We start from the raw sequence: 13,214 nt of genomic DNA on the forward strand, positions 1-13,214 counted from the left end.
TTTGAATATGTAAACACACAGGTGTGTGTATTTTAAAACGTTGTGAATCTGGATTCTCACTTTGTGTTTTTTTGTGTTTTTTCCATCAGGTCTGTTCCTGAATGAGTCCAGACTCCTGGAGGGCGTTCAGGGACTTCTGGGTAATATTAAAATCCGCTCCGCGCTTTCATCAGAGCCCAAACTTGTTTCCGTGACGACAGCAAGCTTCGGTTGTTCCCGTGGTTACCACCTGGACAGCGACGGTGAAGGCTGCGGTAAGTCATGCGTCTGTCGGTCGATCATCGTTTTCTGGTCCAGGACTCAGGATTTTGTCTCCGTCTCTGTTTCCACAGTCGTCTGTCCCGCTGGGAGTTACTCCAGGGAGGGGGCGTGTCTTCTGTGTCCTCAGGGAACCTATCAGGACGAAGAGGGGCGGGACTTCTGCGACAGGTGTCCCAGAGGCTCCTCCCCTAGCGGAGCGTCATCCGTCAATCAATGTGAGTCCTCAGTCTGAACATGAAGCGGAGCAGAGGAGGTGAACCACAGGTGTTCACCGTGTGTGTGTGTTTACCTGTGTGTGTGTGTGTGTGTGTGTGTTTACCTGTGTGTGTGTGTGTGTGTGTGTTTACCTGTGTGTGTCAGGTGTGACCGAGTGTCAGAGGCGGGGCCTGCGGTGTTCAGAGAGTGGCGACTTCCTGTCAGCGCAGCCTGACTTCCTGTCCGGCAGGTGGAGGTGTTTCGACAGCGAGGGGGCGGAGCTTGAGTGGACCAACAGTGACACACCTCTGACTGATGACGAGTGCTCAGGTGGAGTCTCGGCAGCCAATCAGAGAGCAGTTTAGATTTGTTCATTGTGAAGCCCTTTGTGACATACGTGTGTGTGTGTGTGTGTGTGTGTGTGTGTGTGTGTGTGTGTGTGTGTGTGTGTGTGTGTGTGTGTGTGTGTGTGTGTGTGTGTGTGTGTGTGTGTGTTGTAGTTCTCAGCAGGTTTCAGGCTGTTCCTGGATCAGATCTGATTGTCGGAGCTGAAGACACTGAAGTCCTGCAAACAACGACCTCTGACCTCACATCCTGTGTCCAAGGTGGGTCACACACACACACACACACACACATTGTAAATGTCATTATGGTCTGTATTTGTGTGTGTGTGTGTTGACTGCTCCTCTCTCTCTCTCAGCGTGTGCATTGGAGCCGTCCTGCCACCATGTGGCGCTGTTCAACCAACAGTGTGAACTGTACAGCACACACACACTGAACACACACTGCAACACCTCCCAGCAGGTACACACACACACACACACACTGAACACACACTGCAACACCTCCCAGCAGGTACACACACACACACACACACACACACACACACACACAGATGAGAGTGACATTGACAGCTTTTCCAGTAAATTAACGGACATGAACTGAAGGAGAGAACTACGACTCCCAGGGTGCATTTCACTCACAAACAGCCAATCACAGAGCTCCACTGTCTGCCGTGAGCCGAAGTTAATCATTGATCTTCTACAGCGACTCATCCACTGATGACACTTTTCATTTTATGCCCTCAGACCAGCGGGTTTCTGGGTAATCCTCAGGCCGAGCTCTTTGATTGGCTGAGCTGCTCTCTGAGAGTGAGGGGCGGAGCTTCAGACCTGCTGGTCATCAGGAAGAAAGGTACTGTAACCGCGGCAACCAGATGATGGGACTTCGACAAGACATGAGAAGTACACTTCTGTAACTGTGTGTGTGTGTGTGTGTGTGTACCTGTGTGTGTGTGTGTGTGTGTGTGTGTGTGTACCTGTGTGTGTGTGTGTGTGTGTGTGTGTGTGTGTACGTACCTGTGTATGTGTGCGTGTGTGTGCGTGTACCTGTGTGTGTGTGTGTGTGTGTGTACCTGTGTGTGTGTGTGTGTGTGTGTGTGTGTGTGTGTGTGTGTGTGTGTGTGTGTGTGTGTGTGTGTGTACGTACCTGTGTATGTGTGTGTGTGTGTGTGCGTCTCAGGTGTGGAGTTCTCCTCTCGTCAGCAGCAGAGCTTTGAGAGGATGAGGATGATGAAGGCGGTCTCAGGTGTGTTCAGGACTCAGGTGTTCTCCTCCAGAGGAACCTCTCTCTCTGACGCTCACCGTTTCTGTCAGGACGGCTGCAGCCGCGACACCTGCTGTGACGGGTTCATCCTCAACCAGAACATCCTGAACGGAGGTGTGTTCACACCACGGACACACACAGCACCTGCTGAATGGATGAAATATCTCACCTCCTCCTCTTCCTCCTCTCAGGGTCTCTGCTCTGTGGTTGGCTGAGAGCTCCCTCAGTCTTGATGTGTGGGGACCAGGACTGGGATGTGATTGGACAGGGAACGGCCAATCGCATCTGTGGGGCGGGGCTAACCTACAACGAGCAGCAGAGGAGCTTCGTGTTCGACTTCGGAGGACAAAAGTTCACCATCAGTAAGAAAAACTCCATAACTGTGAACCAGCCAACGGGAGGACTGTTACTGCCTCGTTCCTCTGGGGGACGACCCGGATACGTGTTAAAGCTGCATTCTCTCTAGTGTCCACCAGGGGGCGACTCCTCTGGTTGTATAGAAGTCTATGAGAAAATGACTCTACTTCTCTCTTGATTTATTACCTCAGTAAACATTGTAAACATGAGTTTATGGTCTCAATCTCTAGTTTCAAGTCTTCTTCAATACAGCATGATGTTCATTTAGTAAATGATGGTCCATTTAGAGTCAAACAGACCATAAAGCAGGGGATGCTTTAGGGGCGGGGCTACACAGTGATTGACAGGTCTCTATCAGAGACGTACACGGCGTCTCTACGTCACTCCTCCTCAGTCCAGATATGGTCACTTCCTGTTCACTGGTTGCAAAAAACAAGATGGCGACGGCAAAACAAAGAACTCGATGCTTCAAAACTGAAGTAAACGAACCGATCGGTGACGTCTCAGTGAGAACCTCCGCTTCCTGTAACTCCTCTCTGAACGTTCACTGAACGTCTTCATGGTTCTGATGTTTACTCGTTTGTTCCTCCAGCTGATTCGTCTCTTCCGGCCGACAGTAAGAAGAAGAAGGACTACCAGGCCTCCATCGTCAGCTTCCAGGCCGTCTACCTGAACACAGGTGAACTCCTGTTCATGGTCTTTAACAGTGACGACGGCCCCGCGGCTCAGCTGACATCAGTATGGCCGTTGTTTCTCACTGTTGTTGTTGTTGTTGTTGTTTGTCAGATGCTGATTCAGCAGCTGGTGGTTCTGGTTCTACTTCCTGTCCAGCAGCAGAACCCAGTCCTCCTCTAGACGGTTCGTATTCCTTCAGAACTCACACCTGCTCCTCCATGTACTAATACCACTAATACTACACAAGTACTCTGTAACAGTAACAGTACTAATACCACTAATACTACAAAAGTACTCTGTTACATTAAAAGTAAACAAACACTAAAAATACTTAATTAAAAAAACTTTAAATTGTTTTTAAATTCGTTCTCTGTCAATCCTCTAATTGATTAAAGGACTAATTGATTAAAGGACTAATTGATTAACAGACTAATTGATTAACGGACTAATTGGTTAAAGGACTAATTGATTAACAGACTAATTGATTAACGGACTAATTGGTTAAAGGACTAATTGATTAACGGACTAATTGGTTAAATGTTTTGAGCTCTACTTCTATGAACTGTGGAGAATTTAACGTTTAACTAAACATCAGATTTAAACTCTTTATATGTTTTTTGTGTGAAGTATCTGAAGCTGTCAGAGGAACGCAGTAGGAAAGTGTACTTGAGTAAATGTACTTTCCAGCACTGGTTGCAGCTCTAATACAGAGTGGATACAGGTATTTATACTGTGTATATTCTGTGTATATTCTGTGTATTTGTACAGCTTCAGTGCAGATGAAGTTCGAGTCTCTGTCGGAGGACGACGTCCTCGTGGATCCTCACAGGAAACTCCCCACGCTCTCCTTCTGGCTCAACAGGAACAACTACAACTCCCAGCAGGCACTGCTCTGGTGTCTCACACGTACGTACTCTGACATACGGAGAGCTAGTTGTACTCGTTTCCAGTGAAGATGAGAAGTAGATCATGCTGTTTGTGTTCTCAGGCTGTGATGTAGAGCAGCTCTGCTCCGTCGCCGACCTCAGAGACGCCGACTCAGCAGCGTTCTTCAGCTGCTCGCTGTACTCAGACAGCAGAGCTTGTGGAGCGTACGACCAGCCTCTGAGGAGAGCATGTCGCCTCCTGCTGCACAGACCGGCCAACAACACCTACAGCAAGAAGGGTAAACGCTCTCCTCCTCCTCTCTCCTCTCTCTAATATGAGCCTCCTCTGTCCTGTCTCCTCTCTCCTCGATTCCTAAAATACCTCTGGAGGAGAGAGGAGGCTCGTCTGAGGAGTGGAGCTCTTCTGGATGCTCACAGTGTGAACAGAGCTTAAGACAGGAGGAGTTGAGGAAAGGAATCAAGGATGTTCAAACTGAGAAATGTATGTAACATAAAGGGAGACCAGGACCCTGAAGATCCAGAGAAGAGCATTCAGGTTCAGGGTTCTGGACTGTGGTCTCCAGGTTCAGGTCCAGGGTTCTGGACTGTGGTCTCCAGGTTCAGGTTCAGGGTTCTGGACTGTGGTCTCCAGGTTCAGGTCCAGGGTTCTGGACTGTGGTCTCCAGGTTCAGGTTCAGGGTTCTGGACTCTGGTCTTCAGGTTCAGGTTCAGGGTTCTGGACTCTGGTCTCCAGGTTCAGGTTCAGGGTTCTGGACTGTGGTCTACAGGTTCTGTCTCTGTGGTTTCAGTGGATCTGTCCGGACCGGTGAAGAGTTTCTACGAGAGAGTTTCCTTCCAGAAGATGGTTTCTTACTCCGTACGCAGCCGAGTCAGTCTGAGAGACAACACAGCGCTGACTGAGGGGTAACACACACACACACACACAGAGACACACACACACACACACACACACACACACACACTCTCTCTCTCTCTCTCTCTCACACGTGTGTGTGTGTGTGTGTGTGTGTGTAGGTTCATGGAGTGTGAGCGGCGCTGTGATGAGGATCCTTGTTGCCGTGGCATCGGCTTTGTCCGGGACACCAAATCACCAGGTAACCATGGTAACCAGTGGTTTTAACATTAAATGTATAATAATCATAATAACACAAACAAATATATTTTATTTTTCCTATCAAACAGCCAGATTCAGTATTAATCAAAACTGAATCTGAGTATTGTTAAAAATGAACAAATAACACAAATGTGTTTAAACACATTTAAACACATTTAAACACATTTAAACACATTTAAACACATTTAAACACATCGACTGTTTGTTTGTGAGATTTGGTTAAAAAAAATTTAAATTTAAATTGTCAGTAAGCCATGTTTATTGTTGTGTGTGTGTGTGTGTGTGTGTGTGTGTGTGTGTGTGTGTGTGTGTGTAGCTGGTCTGGACGTGGTGTGTGTGTCTCTCATCAGTCTCGGGGTTCAGACTTGTGGTGATGACGTCATGACGACCTGGAGGACTCAGGACTGCTCACCGTCTGCAGTGAAGACCACACCGGACCCCTTCGGCTGGTACCAGAAACCTGGTACTGAATACAAGTACACACTCTACGAGCATGTACAAGTACACGCACTACGAACATGTATTAAATACACGCACTACGAGCATGTATAAGTACACACTCTACGAGCATGTACAAGTACACGCACTACGAACATGTATAAGTACACACTCTACTAGCATGTACAAGTACACGCAGGGTTGAAGTGATCAGACGTGTTTGTGTTGCAGTGAATCAGTGGACTTCTTCTCCGGCTCTCTGTCCTCCGTTCAACCTGCCGACAACCAGAAACAACGGTCAGACTGAAAAACTACAAAACTACAACTACCATCATCCCTGCTGCTAATACTGCTACTACTGCTATTACTGCTGCTAATACTGCTAATACTACTACTACTACTACAACAGCTACTACTACTGCTAATACTACTACTACTACTACTAGTACTACAACAACAGCTACTACTACTACTACTACTACTACTACTACAACAACAGCTACTACTACTGCTAATACTACTACTACTACTACTACAACAACAGCTACTACTACTGCTAATACTACTACTACTACAACAACTTCTACAACAACAGCTACTACTAACGCTACAAGTACTACTAATAAACTACTATTACTACTGCTACGATGTTTACCACCATTACTACAGTACTACCTCTACTATTAATAATAAATACATAAATAATGAAGTACTGCTACTGTTCCTGACGGTGCTTTCTGCTCACAGCTCCTACTAGTATCAGTACTACTAGTAAACTACTACTGTTACTGGTGAGTAATACTTGTAGTATTTGTGTCTCAGTGTCTCTGGACCGGTGGCGTCTCCTCTCTGACTCATCGGTCCTCGTCGACCCGTCCGTCTCCACGTATGATGTCATCCACGTGAGCCGTGACATCGCCGCCGACGGGGACAAGACCAGGGACTGGTGTCTCCATGGTAACTACTGCTAACAGACAGTTTAGTGACGTCGCTTCCTCTTCGTCAGGTGACGTCATCTTCTACTTCCTGTTTCACAGCCTGTCAGGAGGCGGAGTCCTGCGTCGCCGTGACGCTCAGCGAGGCGGGGTCCGCCACCCGCTGCGTCCTCTACCCCGACACCACGGCCTGTGGGTTAAGCTCCGCCCCCGGCTCGTCCGGCCCCGCCTCCTCCTCCTGCAGACTGGTCATCAGAGAGCCCGCCCCCCAGGTGTACCTGAGGACGGGTGAGCCAATCACAGAGAAGAGCTCCCGATCAGCAGCCAATCACAGGTCACTTCATTTCTGGGGGTTTGTTTTACTCTTCAGAGCGGTTGCCGTCGGTTTCGTCCGTCTCCGTCCCGGGTCACGGGACCCTGCGGGGCGTTGTCGTGGAAACGGCCCTGGGCTCAGACAGGAAGTCGGTGGTTCAGTTCCTGGGGGTCCCGTACGCTCGTCCTCCAATAGGATCGCTCCGTTTTAAAGCAGCTCAGCCGGCCGATTGGACGGGAAGCTGGGACGCCACCAAACCACGGTGAGTTACATATATATTATATATATATAATGTAATATAATATATATAATATAATATATAGAGATATATAGGATAATAATATACCATCATGTTCTTCAACTTTATGTCTCTCTCTCTCTCTCTCTCTCTCTCTCTCTCTCTCTCTCTCTCTCTCTCCGTCCTTCAGTCCCAGTTGTATTCAGCCAGGTGATGAAGACTCTTCTTCCTCCAGTGAAGATTGTCTTTACCTGAACATCTTCAGTCCTGCTGCTCTGGTGACATTCATTCATTCATTTATTCATTTATTCATTTATTCATTTATTCATTTATTCATTCATTGTGTTCATTGTGTTCATTGTATTCAGTGAAATGTGACCGTTTGAGTGACGTCGGGTGTTTTGTTTGGTCCAATCATCACATTCAGTGAATCATCAGAAGAAAAGTCGACTTATGGATTAATGAACTAATAACTTAACTCTAGTTATTACTGATTCATAAACAGCAGTTTTAAACGGAGGTCTTACAGCACAAACACAAATACTGGAAAGTAGAAGTACATTAACTTAAGTACAACTGTGACATACTTGTACTTAACTGGAATACTTCCATGTCTCCTACTTAGTACTTCTACTCAACAGATCAACTAATAAAGTATGATGTAATATATATGTAACTCTCAATCACCATAAACATGTTTAATATTCACATCAAAGGTTTAGTGAAATAAAAAAGTTACATTTTTAGATTTTAATTCAAATTAAAGGGACCTCAGCTGACCTGTAAACGTGTATGTGTGTGTGTGTGTGTGTCAGAGGGGGCGTGTCCCAGTCCTGGTTTTCTTCTTCAACCCTTCGGCCAATCAGAGCCCAGGACTGTTGGATGGCTCCGCCCTCGCTGCTGTGGGTAATATCGTCGTGGTAACGGCCAGCTACAGAACCGCAGCGCTGGGATTCCTGAGCGACGGTAAACATCGTGATAACGTTAACGTTATTATTATCGTGATAACGTTAACGTTATTATTATCGTGATAACGTTAACGTTATTATTATCACAATAACGTCAACGTTATTATTATCGTGATAACGTTAACGTTATTATTATCGCGATAACGTCAACGTTATTATTATCACGATAACGTCAACGTTATTATTATCACGATAACGTCAACGTTATTATTATCGTGATAACGTTAACGTTATTATTATTATGGCGATGATGTCATAGTTATATTCTGCCTGCAGGGTCGTCTGCTCTCCGTGGTGACTACGGGCTGTCGGACCAGGAGGCGGGGCTTCGTTGGGTTCACGCCCACATCGCTCTGGTGGGCGGAGACAACACAACGGTGACGCTCGGGTCCGAGCGAGGAGGCGCTGACATCACCAGCCTTCATCTCCTCTCCTCCTCTTCCTCCCCTCCTCCGTTCCAGAGGATGATGCTGATGGTGAGAACTCCTCCTCCTCTTCTATCTGCTCCTCCTCCTCCTCCTCCTCTTCTATCTGCTCCTCCTCCTCCTCCTCTTCTATCTGCTCCTCCTCCTCCTCCTCTTCTATCTGCTCCTCCTCCTCCTCCTCCTCCTCCTCTTCTATCTGCTCCTCCTCCTCCTCCTCCTCCTCCTCTTCTATCTGCTCCTCCTCCTCCTCCTCCTCCTCTTCTATCTGCTCCTCCTCCTCCTCCTCCACTTTCTCCTGCTCTTCCTCTTCCTCCTCAACAAGACGTCAGAATTTAACATGAAAATATATTTCAGACCTAATATGATATAATGATATAATATAATATAATATAATATAATAGTATGTTGTTGTCTCCTGCAGGGCGGCTCTGTGTTTTCTCCGTCACTGGTTCAGACCTCCTCCTCCTCCTCCTCCTCCTCCTCTTCCTCCTCCTCCAGACGTCAGGCGGTCGATTTGGCCAAAGAGCTCGGCTGCGTGACCTCTGACCTCACCGATGACGACAAAATGGCCGACTGCCTCAGAGCGACGCCGGCGTTCACGCTCAACGCCGCTCAGACTAAAGTAGGTTCAACTCTGTGAACTCAAAACACCTCTGGGGTCTGGATGTTCCCTTCAAAATAAAAGTCCTGCTCCTCTATGGAAACAGAACCATCAGGACTAGAAGAAGAGAGAACTAGAACACGTTATGATGTCATCAATCATTAAGAAGACAAAACACAAGTTGATTTCTTTTGATCATTTATTTTACAAAAATGTGAAAATACTGGTATCTATAAATATCTTTTGTGTCCACAAGTTTTACCAATGTTGGAAAAACATGGAGTCTCTACGTTATATTATTATATATTATATTATATTATATATATATTATATATTATATTATATATATTATTAAACTATTCACATGTTTCAGCTTCTCCTCTTCGTTTTGTTGCTTTTTCTAACAGAAGCATTCGTCACACATGATGCGTTCAAGGAACGTCTGAAAGATGAAAGTCTGATGATTATGACGGTTTAAGCTTCTGGCTGATAAACGGTTTATTGTGTGTGTGTGTGTGTGTGTGTGTGTGTGTGTGTGTGTGTTGCAGCTGTTGGCGGTCAGCGGTCCGTTCCAGTCCTGGTCTCCGGTCCGTCAGTCCGTCTCTCGGTCGTCTCTCCACAGAGTCGACCTCCTGCTGGGAACGTCCGAACACGACGGTCTGATCAGCCGAGCTCGCAGGATAAAGGTCAGAGGTCACACAGAAAAGGAAGATCTCAACGAGCAGCGATGTCACATTATGAGGAGATTTGTGAACAATGTAGGCAAAATATTCAGCTTTTAATGTGGAAGTTACGACAAACGTGTTTCCTGAATCTAAGAACAACATGGAGAACAGTAGGTTTGTGATGAAGTGACGCTGGACTAACGAGAGTGTTTCCTCTCAGAAGAAGTGAAGATCTGTAAAAGATGAATTAAGATAAAACTATTGTTTGACGTGATTTAGTGACTTTGTTTGAACCTCATTCGTGCGTCACTTTGAACAAAAACATCAAGAAAGTGAATGTAAAATAATCACAAAGAACTTCTAGAAAAGTAAAGAAAATGTATTTCACAATATTTCATTAAAATAAATATCTACAGCTGTGCCATAGTTAGATGTGTTGTCTGTCTGCTCGTGTCTCCAGGACTTCGAGGCCCTTCAGGGTCGAGCCGACGGTAAGACGGCGTTCTACGAGGCTCTGAGTCGCTCGCTGGGCGGCGTGACAGGAAGTGACCTGCTGAAGGAGGCGGCGGCCTGGTTCTACTCTCTGGATCACGGCCCCTCCCCCGCCGGATACAACCTGTTCTCCAGAGCGCTCAACAACGCCACCAGGTCACATACAAACTCAGAAAACAAGCTAACACAAAACAAGCTAAACGCTAACGTTAGCCAAATGATTACAGGTTAAATATCTGACCACACGTCTGATGACGACTTTCAGGAAATACAGTTTCGAGTCACAGAAGTGAAGATATTTGGTTTCCAGCTGTTGGTTAGTTTAAAGTGACAGAAAATAAACCGTTTTGTTTGTTTGTGTTGCAGAGATCTGTTCATCATCTGTCCCAGTCTGCAGATGGCTAGCCACTGGGCTAACAGCAAAGCTAACGTCTTCCTGTACCACCAACCTGCCACCAGCTCTCACAACAGGTACCGACTGTTTACACAAATGCTAATGCTAACACTAATGCTAACTCACTTGCTAATGTTAGCATAACTCGCCCTAACTGTTTTTCCATAACTTAGTATTTTCACAAGTGTAGCTTCACTTTGACTCTCTGTGTCGTCACCTGAGCTGATCAAAGGTATTGATTGGTTGTTTCCTGTGTTTCAGGGCCGACGTGTCTGTTCCTCTGGACGTTCAGTTTGTGTTTGGGACACCTCATCATCCAATGAGCTCGCAGCGTTTCACCTCCTCTGACCGACGCCTCTCTCTGGCCATGATGACCTACGTCTCCAGCTTCATCAAGAGCGGGTCAGAGTAACACTTGTTTAATTAACAATCGTTAGATTAACGAGTGTTGGATTATCGCTAGTTATCTTATCTCTAGTTATATTAACGCTAATTAGATTGACGCTCGTTAGATTGACGCTCGTTATATTGACGCTCGTTAGATGTACACTTTATATTTGCATAACCGTTGTTAGATAATAAAGTAAATTTTTAAATGTTTTTTTTCCCTCAGGAACCCGAACCCGTCACGTGTGTGGGCGGAGTCAGTTCTTCCCCGCTGGCAGCAGGTCCTGTCCTCTGAGGCCCCGCCCACCTACCTGGAGCTAAGCCCCGCCCTCCAACATCATCAGGGTCTGAGTCAGAGCTCCTGCTCCTTCTGGAGCCAACTAGGAACCAGACTGACCAGCCTGAGCGGTGAGAGGAGGACTCTTCTGGACTCGACTACTTTAACCTGCTAGAGCTGGCTAGTTAGCTAGCTAGTCCCCGGAGCTCCCACCAGCTCTCCTCCCGGCACCAATGGGGGGCTACTCAATAGGGGGCGCTATCGAGCCCTTTTGTCTGATCCGAGCCCGTCAAATCATATCAGATAGATATTTTTGCCAAGACTGATGCGTGCGCCAACTTTTAAGAGTTTGAAAGTATTCCAAGCACCTCGTTTTTACGCTCAAAGCGAACAATAATGATCGAGGAGTTTAATTCAGAGAGTGGGATCCCTGACAGAATAAGTCTTTATTATTATAAAGATCTTTACTATTAGTAATAATATATTACATCTAAAATAGTTCAAACCGATCATCGCTGTGTTCATGTTTATGTTTGCGTTTCAGGGTCTAAAACAGTCTTTTTTTTACCCAGGTGTGTCGGGGGCGGAGCCTATCCAGCCTGAGTTGACCCCTGAGCTCTCACTGGCTGCACCATCCAGCCAATCACAGACTGAGAAAGACGCCTACAACTAAACCAATGACATCATCATCCCGTCCTCCGTGTGACATCACAGTTTCCTGCTTCCAGATTCATTTTGATCCCAAACAGTGAAGAAATAAAACGACTGCTGTCTTAATCAATAAAAAATCATTTTAAACTCTCTGCGGTTTATTATTTACTCTATTTGTACTTTGAGTATTTCTTTTCATGCCACTTTCTACTTGTACTTTTATGTACTTTACAAATTAAGATTTTTAAACACAAAACATGTAAAGAAATTATATATATATATAATATGTTTTCTTGCTGCAACTATTAGTTCTTTAGTCAATTAGTTGATTAGACAGAAAGTTAATGTGAAACTGTTTTGATGGTTCACGGTTCCGGTTTCACAAATTTGAAGATTTGCTGCTTTTCCTTTTTTTTGTCTGCTGGGGTCTAAAGAGAGTATTAAAAGGTCATAAATCAATGTATTCATAATTCAAATGAATTAAAACACCTCTCTGTTTTTTGCATAGCTTTGTGCTACGTAGCTCGACGGTCACAGATGAGTGACTAGTGTAGCATTGTGGTGGAATTAGCATGCTAGCTAGCTAACTCGTTGCACCATGCTCACATATGAAAATACTATGAATCTTTATGACTTCTGTGACAATCTCACGACAGTCTCTACTGTGAGCTTTGTACATAGTACGAAGTTACACATGACTTTCTTCCACATATTATAACATGACTATTTCTGATACATTTTTTGACATTTTCAATGACAAACTATTCTTCAACCTTCAACCTTTACAACGTGACATCACTGCTGTGATGCCGTGGGGGTTTGTCTCAGCTTAGCCCCGCCCGCCTTCATGTCATCTAAATGTAATGACAAACAAATCACAAAATAATAACAGAAATATTAAAGAAGGTACCTCAAACTGACCACAGAGTGGAGCTCCGGTTTTGCTCGGCATGATGGGAGTGTGCCAGGCTCCTCCTCCTCCTCCCTCCCTCCCTCCCTCACCTGTGTGCAGGTGAGGCAGCAGGTGTATAAAGGACTCTTTCTCTGGATGGAAACAGACTCCAGAAGCCGCTCACACTGAGATCTTTGTCACAAACTGTTTTGGATTTCCTGCAGAAAGATGGAGACGCTGCTCGCTCTCTGGATCGCTGTCGCCGTCACCGCCTCAGGTAAAAAGAACACTCTCAGCTCACCGGACGCTTTTAATACTTTAATACTCAAATTTTGTTTCACTGAGGCTGAAAGTAGAATTTAAAATAAGGTGAAAGAGATCAGAGAGAGGGTTTTCAAAACAGGAAGTCTGGGAGGTTCAGTAAGTGATTGAGATCTTGTTTAA

General features: G+C 45.7%; 1 protein-coding gene across 1 annotated transcript in view; it reads left to right on the top strand.

Annotated features, from left to right (window-relative positions):
- tg (thyroglobulin) overlaps nucleotides 1-12,022 on the top strand; it is a gene marked incomplete at its 5' end in the record, with an annotated part of 21,874 nt that extends 9,852 nt beyond the window's left edge. The window contains 29 exons of the mRNA XM_079165368.1: nucleotides 90-254; nucleotides 333-476; nucleotides 622-786; nucleotides 957-1,061; nucleotides 1,157-1,260; nucleotides 1,545-1,650; nucleotides 1,978-2,175; nucleotides 2,253-2,423; nucleotides 3,011-3,097; nucleotides 3,205-3,276; nucleotides 3,862-3,999; nucleotides 4,082-4,258; nucleotides 4,769-4,883; nucleotides 4,995-5,074; nucleotides 5,411-5,557; nucleotides 5,764-5,829; nucleotides 6,355-6,489; nucleotides 6,570-6,755; nucleotides 6,838-7,042; nucleotides 7,209-7,296; nucleotides 7,834-7,984; nucleotides 8,263-8,462; nucleotides 8,833-9,033; nucleotides 9,561-9,698; nucleotides 10,138-10,325; nucleotides 10,536-10,640; nucleotides 10,825-10,965; nucleotides 11,177-11,358; nucleotides 11,800-12,022. Coding sequence (XP_079021494.1) covers nucleotides 90-254; nucleotides 333-476; nucleotides 622-786; nucleotides 957-1,061; nucleotides 1,157-1,260; nucleotides 1,545-1,650; nucleotides 1,978-2,175; nucleotides 2,253-2,423; nucleotides 3,011-3,097; nucleotides 3,205-3,276; nucleotides 3,862-3,999; nucleotides 4,082-4,258; nucleotides 4,769-4,883; nucleotides 4,995-5,074; nucleotides 5,411-5,557; nucleotides 5,764-5,829; nucleotides 6,355-6,489; nucleotides 6,570-6,755; nucleotides 6,838-7,042; nucleotides 7,209-7,296; nucleotides 7,834-7,984; nucleotides 8,263-8,462; nucleotides 8,833-9,033; nucleotides 9,561-9,698; nucleotides 10,138-10,325; nucleotides 10,536-10,640; nucleotides 10,825-10,965; nucleotides 11,177-11,358; nucleotides 11,800-11,900 — 4,061 coding nt within the window. The 3' untranslated portion in view covers nucleotides 11,901-12,022. The remainder of the gene's footprint in view (nucleotides 1-89; nucleotides 255-332; nucleotides 477-621; nucleotides 787-956; nucleotides 1,062-1,156; nucleotides 1,261-1,544; nucleotides 1,651-1,977; nucleotides 2,176-2,252; nucleotides 2,424-3,010; nucleotides 3,098-3,204; nucleotides 3,277-3,861; nucleotides 4,000-4,081; nucleotides 4,259-4,768; nucleotides 4,884-4,994; nucleotides 5,075-5,410; nucleotides 5,558-5,763; nucleotides 5,830-6,354; nucleotides 6,490-6,569; nucleotides 6,756-6,837; nucleotides 7,043-7,208; nucleotides 7,297-7,833; nucleotides 7,985-8,262; nucleotides 8,463-8,832; nucleotides 9,034-9,560; nucleotides 9,699-10,137; nucleotides 10,326-10,535; nucleotides 10,641-10,824; nucleotides 10,966-11,176; nucleotides 11,359-11,799) is intronic.
- Between the last annotated feature and the right edge of the window lie 1,192 nt (nucleotides 12,023-13,214).

This window comes from Pholis gunnellus (genome assembly GCF_910591455.1).
Source record: "Pholis gunnellus genome assembly, chromosome: 8".
In the NCBI taxonomy this organism is placed as follows: Eukaryota; Metazoa; Chordata; class Actinopteri; order Perciformes; family Pholidae; genus Pholis; species Pholis gunnellus.